The sequence below is a fragment of the Bos taurus genome, chromosome 2, assembly GCF_002263795.3.
Source record: "Bos taurus isolate L1 Dominette 01449 registration number 42190680 breed Hereford chromosome 2, ARS-UCD2.0, whole genome shotgun sequence".
Taxonomy (NCBI): domain Eukaryota; kingdom Metazoa; phylum Chordata; class Mammalia; order Artiodactyla; family Bovidae; genus Bos; species Bos taurus.
In genome coordinates, this window is record NC_037329.1 from 115,470,199 (window position 1) to 115,483,109 (window position 12,911).

The 12,911-nt window shown below is 38.2% G+C and overlaps 1 protein-coding gene across 1 annotated transcript in view; it reads left to right on the forward strand.

Annotated features, from left to right (window-relative positions):
- The window catches only part of COL4A3 (collagen type IV alpha 3 chain), a 160,006-nt gene extending 152,186 nt beyond the window's left edge, over positions 1-7,820 (forward strand). The window contains exons 47-52 of the mRNA NM_001166529.2: positions 2,119-2,217; positions 3,940-4,152; positions 5,078-5,255; positions 5,383-5,497; positions 6,429-6,601; positions 7,736-7,820. Coding sequence (NP_001160001.2) covers positions 2,119-2,217; positions 3,940-4,152; positions 5,078-5,255; positions 5,383-5,497; positions 6,429-6,601; positions 7,736-7,820 — 863 coding nt within the window. The remainder of the gene's footprint in view (positions 1-2,118; positions 2,218-3,939; positions 4,153-5,077; positions 5,256-5,382; positions 5,498-6,428; positions 6,602-7,735) is intronic.
- Positions 7,821-12,911: the final 5,091 nt, after the last annotated feature.

Here is a 12,911-nt window from a genome sequence, read left to right on the forward strand (position 1 = left end):
TTTTGAACTGTTGTGTCGGAGAAGACTCTTGAGAGTCCCTTGGACTGCAAGGAGATCCAACCAGTCCATTCTGAAGGAGATCAGCCCTGGGATTTCTTTGGAAGGAATGATGCTAAAGCTGAAACTCCAGTACTTTGGCCACCTCATGTGAAGAGTTGACTCATTGGAAAAGACTCTGATGCTGGGAGGGATTGGGGGCAGGAGGAGAAGGGGATGACAGAGGATGAGATGGCTGGATGGCATCACCAATTCGATGGACGTGAGTCTGAGTGAACTCCGGGAGTTGGTGATGGACAGGGAGGCCTGGCGTGCTGCGATTCATGGGGTCGCAAAGAGTCGGACACGACTGAGCGACTGATCTGATCTGATCTCATAGTGTTTTTAATAATCAGCTTTCAGTCAATTCAGTTCAGTCGCTCACTTATGTCTTATTCTTTGCAACCCCATGGACTGCAGCATGCCAGGCCTCCCTGTCCATCACCAACTCCCGGAGTTTACTCAGATTCATGTCCATTGAGTTGGTGATGCCATCCAACCATCTAATCCTCTGTCATCTCCTTCTTCTCCTGCCTTCAATCTTTCCCAGCATCAGGGTTAGTCAGCTCTTCACATCAGGTGGCCAAAGGACTGAGCTTATTTTACTCTAGGCCAGCAAATAAAAGAACTTTTGACCCTATTGACAATTGGTGTTTATAGTATAAAGTTGAGCAAATACACTATAGGCCATTCAGGATTGTTTTTTATTAAGGTAAAAGTATGAAGTCTATCTTCTCTGAAAACTGCCAGTCTTAGAGCTCTATTTCTAAATGACTGCCTGAATAAACCCAAGTTCTATGTAAAATATTTATACCTTCCCAACAATTTGCACAGCACTTGGAAAATTAATAAATGCAAATGTACTTACTATTATGAAATCTTTTAAATTTATTGGTGCATGGAAATTGAACTAACCCCTTTCTATTGGCCTAGCATATTGTAATAGACCTCTGGATGGAATTGCTGTGTTCTAGGTTCACCTGAGTCACCTGAGAGATAAGAGAGATTTTATTACTTTGATCAGTACAAGGGCATAGTGAATTCTGGAGTCAGTTCAGTTCAGTCACTCAGTCGTGTCTGACTCTTTGCGACCCCATGAATCACAGCACGCCAGGCCTCCCTGTCCATCACCAATTCCCGGAGTTCACTCAGACTCACGTCCATCGAGTCAGTGATGCCATCCAGCCATCTCATCCTCTGTCGTCCCCTTCTCCTCCTGCCCCCAATCCCTCCCAGCATCAGAGTCTTTTCCAATGAGTCAACTCTTCACATGAGGTGGCCAAAGTACTGGAGTTTCAGCTTTAGCATCATTCCTTCCAAAGAAATCCCAGGGCTGATCTCCTTCAGAATGGACTGGTTGGATCTCCTTGCAGGCCAAGGGACTCTCAAGAGTCTTCTCCAACACCACAGTTCAAAAGCATCAATTCTTTGGCACTCAGCTTTCTTCACAGTCCAACTCTCACATCCATACATGACCACTGGAAAAACCATAGCCTTGACTAGACAGACCTTTGTTGGCAAAGTAATGTCTCTGCTTTTCAATATGCTATCTAGGTTGGTCATAGCTTTTCTTCCAAGGAGTAAGTGTCTTTTAATTTCATGGCTGCAGTCACCATTTGCAGTGATTTTGGAGCCCCCAAAAATAAAGTGTGACATTCTTTCCACTGTTTCCCCATCTATTTCCCATGAAGTGGTGGGACCAGATGCCATGATCTTCATTTTCTGAATGTTGAGCTATAAGCCAACTTTTTCACTCTCCACTTTCATGTTCATCAAGAGGCTTTTTAGTTCCTCTTCACTTTCTGCCATAAGGGTAGCATTAATCTAAATGGTAGCACAGTACTAAAATGCTGTATTTCATATACCCCTAGTTCATTTTTCAGTTTTCTTTTCTTCCTTGGGAAGTAGATTGTAGCATGTTGGATGACCAGTTGTCCCAGTCTGCACAGGGATGAGGGTCTCTTCTATTTTTAGGACCTCTGTTATTGACACTGGGGAAGTCTCGGGTAAACTGGGATGGTTGGCCACCTTGCCTTTTATCCTATATGAACCATTCAATACAATGTTGGTTTTTTGCTTTAGGACCCTGTGGGCCAAAAGGTAAACCAGGGGAGGATGGTCCACCAGGAACTCCTGGACCAACTGGAGAAAAAGGCAACAAAGGTTCTAAAGGAGAGCAAGGTAAAAAAAAAAAACAAAAAACCAGCTGGCTGTTCTTCACTGAGGGAGAGCTATTCTCTGTATATACAGAGAAAGGAGACTTGTTTGAACTTATGAGAACTCTAAATATTTCAGCGTGTGCAGTGCAGAGAAGACTAAGCCAGGGGCAAAACATTCTTTTTGAAGTAGACAATCAAGAGTTATTGGAATATACCATTATTCCTATGTCTTAACTGGGCAAATGTACTCCTGATCTTTAACCTGCAGGCTCATAGATCTAATGAAACACCAATTCTATTTTCAGAAAAGCTGATACTGCGTACTTAGTTAATAACATCTACCTCTAAGCGTGGCACCTGATTTTGATACCTACTGTAGAAAGTGATGATCTACTTGTTTAAGATTAAGGTTTATAGACTTCAATTAAGAATGGGTTTTACTTATTGGCATGTTGATACACATGCATCTTATGAGATAAGAGCATGGCAGAGTTAATAAAGCACATAGATTGATATAGAATTTGCAAACTATCATACTTATATAATTTTGCTATTGTAAAATAAGTTAAAGTCAGTTTTTTAGTATTAATCTAATTTACAACAGAAATATATGAAATGCACATTTTTTTCCAAAGAAGAGAAAAACAGTGGCACCTAAGTTATAGTTGGAAAAATATTACTTTGATATGAATAGAAGAGCAACTTTGTATCATTATTCAGGAAAGCCATCTTCTAACTATGCCATTCTTGAATACAATTTAACAGCTCATGTGTGTGTCCTGAAAAGGGGCCTCTTTTAAGTACTTCAGTCTGAACATAAGCTTATATGTGTCAATTTGCTTTGCCTGAATCGAAGTCTACCTTCTGCAAAAGTTTCAAAAGCACCCCTCTAGAAAATATCTAAATGTCCAAATCTTAGTTTTTAGGATTGAGTCTTTGTTAAAGTAAGAAAAAATTATAAATGTGATTTCCCAATTCATTGACATATGCCCAGATCTACTATGACACAATTGTATAAAGATTAGAGATTTGTCTTTAAAAAATTCAAATATAATGCTGCTGCTAAGTCACTTTGGTCGTGTCCGACTCTGTGCAACCCCAAAGACGGCAGCCCACCAGGCTCCCCCATCCCTGGGATTCTCCAGGCAAGAACACTGGAGTGGGTGCCATTTCCTTCTCCAATGCATGAAAGTGAAAAGTGAAAGTGAAGTCGCTCAGCTAGCTAATAATAATAATTGCATAATTGCTTATGATTTAGTACTGTCCTGAGTGCACTTTAAGACACTATTAATCATTCGATTTTCGTCAAAGTGTGTTTTTCAAAGTGGTAAAAGCAAAACTCCTATTAATAATTATATGAATTTAAAAACTTTGCTGGCCACATCTGGCTTTCAAAATGGGGCCATAGCAAGACTGAGGATACTACAAAACAAACTGTTGAGAATTACTAGCAAGTAGACAGAGATGGTCTTGATGCCAGGCACCACAGGGCAACATAGAGATGAAGAACTGATCTCAAAAAACCCATCATCAGATATACACAAATATTTATAACAATACGCATTTGTAATAAAATAGTCAACATTTAATAAAGTTCTTTGGCCATTTTATAAACCATACTTCTTTAGGACTCCTTTCTACAGTTGAGGCTTAATAAATATATATAAATATTTGAATTAGTATTTTGGATAAACAAGTTTGAGGTTTTGTTTGTGTTGCCACATGTATAGTGTGTTTTCTAAAGGACCACCTGGATCCGATGGCCTGCCAGGCTTGAAGGGGAAACCTGGAGACACTGGACCACCTGCAGCAGGGGCAGTGATGAGGGGCTTTGTCTTTACCCGGCACAGCCAGACCACAGCGATTCCCTCCTGTCCAGAAGGGACAGAGCCGCTCTATAGTGGGTTTTCTCTTCTCTTTGTACAAGGAAATGAACAAGCCCATGGACAGGACCTGGGTAATGCCCCTGTTTAATTTCTATCCACTTCGTTCCATATACAGACAGTACATTTTTATGGCATGGGGTACTTCCCTCTGAAGTTAAGTATAAACAACCTGAGTATCTTTAGCACTTTTTTTTAATTTTGTTTTTTAATTTTTACAATGTTGTGTTGGTTTCTGCCATCCAACAATGCGAAGCAGCCAGAATTATACATCCATCTCCTCCCTCCTTCCCCTCCCCCCAGCCCATCTTTCCAGGTCATCATAGAGCACGGCTACACAGCGATTTCTCAGCAGCTATCCATCTTACTCCTGATAGTATATATCTGCACTGATGCTGCTTTCTCCATCCATCCCACTCTCTCCCTCCCCTACTGTATCCACAAGTCTCTACATCCATGTCTCCATTCCTTCCCTGCAAATAAGTTCAACAATACTTTTTAAAGAGAGTACATAAGACATTGACCTCATGTCTAATATTCATTCTGGATTGTAAGCTCTAGAAGGAGCCAATCTAGTTGGTCTTATTCAACAAAAACAACTTTTGCTTAAATAACCTGTCTGCTGTTCAGGCTTAAAAGTAAAATCTGTTCCAAAGCTTGGCCTGGTTATTGGCCATCACATACATATGAAGAACTGGGGAGACTTTGAAGCAAAGACATTTTCTCAAAGACCTCGGCTAGTCCTCAAGTTCTAGATGATTAGAAAGGGCCCTGGAAAGTGTTAAAGGTGGAAGAAGGAAGGAGGATTTATGTCCCTATTGGATCTTTAATTCCTATCAGTATTAAAACTTTTCAATCACACATTTTGCAAATAGCTCTTTTGTGCTGTTTTTCTCCAGTTTTTGCCACATGTTATGTTTTAATTAGCTTCTATCTAGTAATGATAATCAAAATAATTGGAATTCATTGAAAGTGATACTCAGTCTGATGTTTTATTAGGAACACTTGGCAGCTGCCTGCAGCGATTTACCACAATGCCATTCTTATTCTGCAATATCAACGATGTATGTAATTTTGCATCTCGAAACGATTATTCATACTGGCTGTCAACACCAGCTATGATACCAATGGACATGGCTCCAATTACTGGCAGGGCCCTGGAGCCTTATATTAGCAGGTAAAATCCCAGTCCCTTAGTTTCATGATGGCAACAGGTGAATCACTTCCTTTGCCACAGAATACAAGGCAGCACACCGTGGTGCAGAAAGTGCTGATGCGCCTGTATTTTTTGTTTTATGTTACAGATGTACAGTCTGTGAAGGTCCTGCAATTGCCATAGCTGTTCACAGCCAAACCACTGATATCCCCCCCTGTCCTGCTGGCTGGATTTCTCTCTGGAAAGGCTTTTCTTTCATCATGGTAAGGAGAAAAGGAACAGTACATTCATAGTAAACATTATCCATGGAATCTTATGTGCTCTCCAGGAATGATATTGTTAGACATCAGTATGCACAATCTGCTGTGAATATTTGCTTGAAAATCTGAAAATATGCTTTAAGTTTGTTTTTGTAAATAATAGAGCATTTAAAAAAACAGACTTCTCAGAAAGAGATTACCCACATATTCTAAGACCCTTTGAAGTTCCTATGAAGATGGGAACTAAAAGAGAAATAGCCTTTTAAAGAAAAATTCTCCAGATGTAAGTACTAAATGAAGAAATCTATGGATTGACATTTGTGATTTTGATACCTGCACAGATGTGGTTGGTGATTATTCATATTTTGTGTAACATCATTTATGATACCTTATTCTCCCTTCTTTACTCAATCACTAATTCAACAAGTATTTATTGAATGCCTACTCTGTGCTATGATCATTCTAGGCACTAGGATACCAGCAGTGAACCAAAGTTCCTGCTTTCATGGAGCTTCTTTCATAGTGGTAGACATGTAAGTGAGAAGACAACATAACAATAGTAGTACATAGTGAGTTCAGATGGTGAGCAGTCCTATGGAGAAAATAAAGCAAGATAAGAGGAGAGACTGATAGGGATGAGGTCAAGGAAAGCTTTGTGGAGCAGGCCCCTGAATGACAAAAAAAGAACATGTCAGACCTGGGGGGGAAAAGCATTCTAAGCAAACTAAACAGCTTTTAGATTATTTTCGATGATTATCCTTCAACTTGGAAGGCACCTGGAGTGTTACAGTAAATTTGGGTAAATAAGCACAAGAAGTTCAATTCATGCTTGCTTTTTTTTTGTCTTCTATTACCAAAAAAAAAAAAAAAGTAGAGCATTGAAAATGTGAGCACTATGCACAGAATTCTTATTTGGATCTTTTTCTTGTGATAGTTCACAAGTGCTGGTTCGGAGGGTGCTGGGCAAGCACTCGCATCCCCCGGCTCCTGCCTGGAAGAATTCCGAGCCAGTCCATTTATAGAATGTCACGGAAGAGGAACATGTAACTACTATTCAAACTCCTACAGTTTCTGGTTGGCTTCATTAGACCCCAAAAGAATGTTCAGGTAACTATTCAAAGTTAAGTTTAATCTGATGACTCAACTGCGTAACTTTTCAAAGGTTGCCTGGGTTAGATTTTCATTCCCCGTGTGCTGATGTACTTACATTAAAAAAAAAATCTCCCTGTGCCAATAGAATCCTGTTTAGCTTGGCACTGTCAGTGTACAAGAGGTCTAGAGTCAACAAGTAGCCCTGGTTTGTGATACTGTACCAATAAAGACCAAAAAATATTATTTTTGTCATCGTTAAAAAGATTTAATATTGATATATGAATTTATAGATTACTGAATAAACTACTAAAGTGAAGGTGTTAGTTGATCAGTCATGTCTGACTCTTTGCGACTCCATGGACTGTAGCCCATGGACTGTGGCTCTTCTGTCCATGGAATTTTCCAGGCAAGAATACTGGAGTGGGTTGCCATTTCCTTCTCCAGTGGATCTTCCCAACGCAGGGATTAAACCTGGGTCTCTTGCATTACAGGCAGATTCTTTACTGTCTGAGCCACAAGTGGGCTCAAAAATGGAGAAGGCAATGGCAACCCACTCCAGTACTCTTGCCTGGGAAATCCCATGACGGAGGGGCCTGGTAGGCTGCAGTCCATGGGGTCGCTAAGAGTTGGACACGACTGAGCGACTTCACTTTCACTTTTCACTTTCATGCATTGGAGAAGGAAATGGCAACCCACTCCAGTGTTCTTGCCTGGAGAATCCCAGGGACGGGGGAGCCTGGTGGGCTGCCATCTATGGGGTCGCACAGAGTTGGACACGACTGACGTCACTTAGCAGCAGCAGGGCTCAAAAAAAAAAAAAAAAAAAAAAAACCACAAAAACTATTACATGATCTACTAATTTTAATTTATCGTGTTGGAAGACTTTTGAGTATTACAGAGAATTAAAAGGGTAGGAGTATTTCTTCAGGAAAAAAAAGATCTGTAAGTTTGCATTTGTAAGTTACTGCTAAATACAACTAAAATGATAAAGTGTTGACATATACATCTTTTCATAAACATACCTCCCTGAAATAAAGTTTAGGTGAGCTACCATATTTATTAACAAAACTCAGACCCAGGATGTATTTCCCTTTTATCTGTACATTGATGAGATTTTTGGTGTTTTTTTGCTTTTGTTTTTTATTTCAGAAAACCTATTCCATCAACTGTGAAAGCTGGGGAGTTAGAAAACATAATAAGTCGCTGTCAAGTGTGCATGAAGATGAGACCATGAAGAAATAAAAAATAAAAACTGTTACTTTTCATCCTAAATAACTAAGTAATATTGCAGAACATGCACTTATTTAAGTATCTTTCTCCTTGGAACAGCAGTACAAAGTTTCTATTTGTTTCCCCACACAACAAAGCCTTCTTTTAAGTTAGTTCTGTGATACTGGTCTCTAAATCTGTACTGTATCAAAGTTCCCTAATGCAAAGCACTAAGCTTTTTACAAAGTATCACCAAAATCTTGTATTCCACTTTTATCCAATGCACTAAGTAAATGGCGATTGTATAAAGTTTGATACTGCAAGTGAAGAGCTATTTGGTCCACTGGATTCCCAGGATTCACCCCCTTTCTATTCCAGTCTTGGAGACTCAGGGAGGCTAATTCTGTTTTAGATTGCCTGATCACCCGCTTCCCAAAGCTTTAGACCCTGGGTAGGGAAGGGGATGAAATGGGATATTAGAGCATCATGAATAAACTGGACTTTCAAACCTGGTGAGTAATCTAAGACCTAAGGGAACCAGAATTGAATTGAGGCTCATGGATTGTCTAGTGCTTTTTCAAACACACCCAAGACTAAGGCCAGAAGGGGATTGCCCTGAATGGAATAATAATAGCCTTGGAAATACTGTATGGTTTTGGTTTACATTTTTTAAAAGACATTTTTGTTTGTCCATTGAATTCATTTCACTACAGCAATATAGCTTGCTTATATTCAAATAGATATAATTTTTACCCTTAGTAAATTAACTACACCCACACAAATAACAAATTCCTTGATATGCACTTTATCCCCATCCCTATAAATGTTGGTGCATACCTTATAAACTAGCAGTTCAGCAACCCATGGAATAACTGAAGGCATTTGTTGGCTAATCAGGCTCAAAATATTTTTCATTTGCTCTAAATATTCCATTTAACCTGGGTGTTCAGAGATGTATTCTCTTGTTAACTACATAATTCTTCCTTTGTTAACGACATGTTTTTGATATTACATATTCTTAAACCATTTGAAGAGTCCATTGTGTAAAAATTTTGATGTACAAATTGTATAGATTGGTGGTTGTATGTCTTAAAACTTGCTTTTCAGTGTGTTGATACATTCCCAAGTTTACCTAATTCAACTTAAGATTTTATTCAACACCAAGTCATATCCCAGGCACTGCACTAAATTATAGACACTAAGGGGATGAAAAGAGACTTGTTTCTGATCCAATATCTCAGAGAAGGTAGCTTACTGTTTCTGTTAAGAGTTCTACATGTCTGAGTTGTTTTTCCTCCTTTTTTCCCTTTGTTCTTATATTTCATCAGAATAATTCAGCAGGCCTCAATAAAGGCTCAAAAATAATATTTACGCCCAGGGAAAGCCCAGGACATCTAGCTTCTCCTAGGCATTACAGAAGTCAAGGTGTGAAAATGTTAAGAAAATGAAAATCTACAAAACCTTAAAGACCATTTATACTTGATAGTAGCACTATTTGATTAATCTCAGAGGCCAGATGTTCAGAGATAAAGCTCTGCAGATGCTTCTTAATCCACCAAGGTGGAGTTGGTGGTGCTGATATTTAAATTCAGGTTATTGCTTCGACCTCAGTTGCTTTGTAAATGAAGGTGTGACCCCAGAGGAAAGCACACAGTGTGACCTTGGTTGGCATCCCTCACTGCTCATGTGACTGCTGTCAAATGATTTTTACATTTAAGCTGAGAAGTGCATTTTACTTAGATTATTTGCTTAGACTCATCTTATACTAAGACTTTTTTTTTTTCTCTAAAAATATCCAACTTTCTTAATTGTACCATAATGGCATAGGGCTTAGCTGATCTACACAAACCCTCTGTAGGTCAGCAATTCTCAAAATGTGGTCCCTGGACCAGCAGCATCAGCAGCATCTGGGTACTTGCCATAATGCAAATGCTTAGCGTAGACATTTAGAATCAGAAACTCTGGGGGAAAGGCCCAGAAATGCATATTTTAACAAGCTTCTCCAGGTGATTTCTGATTGAGAAGAACTGTTCTAGGCAAACATCCAAGAAACTATTCTACAGACAGTTACCAGTTAAGGCCAACCAATATTACTCCATCCATAGCTCTCTTTAAAGTCGAAAATCACAAGTGACCTCAAGGTCATCTAATTTTACTAGTAAGTTAAAGCCTTATATTGGTGCTAATGGCAATGACTGGCCTCTGCTTGTCCCCAGGCTCCCTCTTTTCTTGTCCCATTATCAGTGTTTAACTTCTGAGGAAAACAAGTGATGCTAAACATTAGATCCCAATGAAGCCGTATTCAAAGTGGCTCGGTTCCCCTTGTAAGACTGAGCATTGAAACACAGCTCATGAGCATTACTTTCCAGATACCCATCAGTAGTTTATAAAGCTATGAAGATTTAACTTTGTAGATAAAATGTAAATAACTTGTTTCTTTTAAATCTGGGGCTTCAACTTTGGAATTTCACAGTGTGCTGAAATAATGGGTTTCTCAGAGGTGTTTTTGCAAGATAAACATTATTAAATAACTTATTTATAAAAGTATTACAATAATTCTAAATTTGAATTTTATTGCTAATTTAACTTACAAAGATTTTTCTATGCATCCAGTGCAACTTACCGCTACTAAACTTAATTTAATATTTACTCTATAACCAAATGAAATATATTTAAAATATATTGAATATTTTATATTATTATATCTTGACAGAATTACAATGTTGTACTAATATTTCTGTAATTACACCTTAAATATTTTGTTGTTGTATTGTCTAAGAATAAAATTGAAAAATTTATATCTGATCTTATTTTTTTCAAAATATAAACAAATTAATTTTGGGGGATTGTAAAAATAGTATATGTTCACTGTAAAAAATAACAGTAATTATGAAGACTATATAAAAATTGCCATGATCTAACCCCTCACCCCCATCCAAGAAAATTAAGATATTATCATCTCAGACTTTTTTCTTGTTGACATATTTTCAAATCAATAGGTAAGAACTAATCAGTATTTATATGGATTTTTCTACATAAATCAATGAATAGGATGACATTTAGTTTTATTATGGATGTATTATGAACATTTTATTTCATATTTGTCCAATTGTTTCCTCAGGATAAATCTCTAGGAGGAAAACTGCAAAAATCAAAGGAGTTGCAATCTTAGGCCTTTGAGATTATATATATATATATATATATACACACATACACACATGTTCTCCAGAAACACTGCTAGAATTTCTAGTTGCATCAATGCAATGTTATGAAAACTTTTATCTCCTTATGCTTTTACCAATATTGGACATTGCTGTTCTTTCACAGTTTTGCCAGTCTCAATTTACATTTTGCTCATTATCAGCAAGGCTGAACATTTACCACTTTAAATTAGTATTGGGGTTTTTATTTAATATATTTTAATTAATATGTGAGTTTTTTTTTCCTGTGAAAGGCCTAATCATATCTTTATGCATTTCCTATTGAGGTATTTAAGGAGTTTTCATAAATCAAGAGGAAAAGGTATAAATTACAGAAGTTATGGATCTTATATTTTGATGTTTCCCATTTATAATGCACCCTATTCAAGGAAAAATATTCATAAAATTTCAAAGGTAGAGAACTGGTAAAGATGAATGCCTTTAATAGACAAAAATCTGAACTCTCATGGTTAAGGAACTTTTGGGGTGTGTCAAATGACAATAAAGATATCATCATATGAAAACACAGAATGAATGGTGATACTGGGCAATAATTCTAAGAAAACCAAGAAAATTGTTGCCCAAATATTTAGAAACAGTTTCATAATTGGACCAAAAAATTAATTAGAAAACATTTTGATCAAAAAGTATACTAATGCATTTTAATGAACTTATTTTTACAAGCAGAAGAATGAATGCTGTGTTGAGTTCATTGTCTCTACTTATAAGCCTGTTTATAAGAAAGAAAAGTCCTATAGAAATAAAAGTCCTATAGAAAGAAAAGCCTTCATCAGTCTCTAAGGGATTCCTTGTAACTTGTTGACAGGGCACTTGCACAGCACTTAGTGTGGCTAGTTCACCTCAGTCTTACCCCAGCTCTGCTTACTGGAAACTAAAAGACAACCAAACACAGAACGCAAAGCAACTGACTTTGAATCATCATCGACATCGTTCAGTCAGTCTCGTCTGACTCTTTGCGACCCCAAGGACTGCAGCACGCCAGCCTTCCCTGTCCTTCACCATCTCCTGGAGTTTGCTCACACTCATGTCCATTGAGTCAGTGATGCCATCCAACCACCTCTTCTGTTGTCCCCTTCTCCTGCCTTGAATCTTTGCCAGCATCAGGATCTTTTCCAATGAGTCGACTCTCTGCATCAGGTGGCCAAAGTATTGGAGCTTCAGCTTCAGCATCAGTTCTTTCAATGAATAGTAGGGTTGATTTCCTTTAGGATTGATGGGTTTGATCTCCTTGCTGTCCAAGGGACTCTCAAGAGTCTTCTCCAGCACCACAGTTCAAAAGCATCATTCTTTAGCACTCAGTTTTCTTTATAGTCCAACTCTCACATCCATACATGACTACTGGAAAAACCATAACTTTGACTACATGGACCTTTGTTGGCCAACTGATGTTTCTGCTTTTTAATATGCTGTCTAGGTTTGTCACAGCTTTTCTTCCAAGGAGCAAGCGTTTCTTAATTTCATGGCCACAGTCACCATCTGCAGTGATTTTGGAGCCCAAGGGAAAAAAAATTCTCTCACTGTTTCCATTGTTTCCCCATCTATCTGCCATGAAGTGATGGAACCTGATGCCATGATCTTCATTTTTTGAATGTTGAGTTTTAAGCCAGTTTTTTTTTTCACTCTCCTCTTTCACTTTCATCAAGAGGTGCTTTAGTTCATCTTCACTTTCTGCTGTTAAGGGTTGTGTCATCTGCATATCTGAGGTTATTGATATTTCTCCCATTAATCTTGATTCCAGCTTGTGCTTCAGCCAGCCTGGTATTTCACATGATGTACTCTGCATGTAAGTTAAATAAGCAGGGTGACAATATACAGCCTTGATGTATTCCTTTCCCAATTTGGAACCAGTCTGTTGTTCCCTGTCCAGTTCTAACAGTTGCTTCTTGACCTGCATA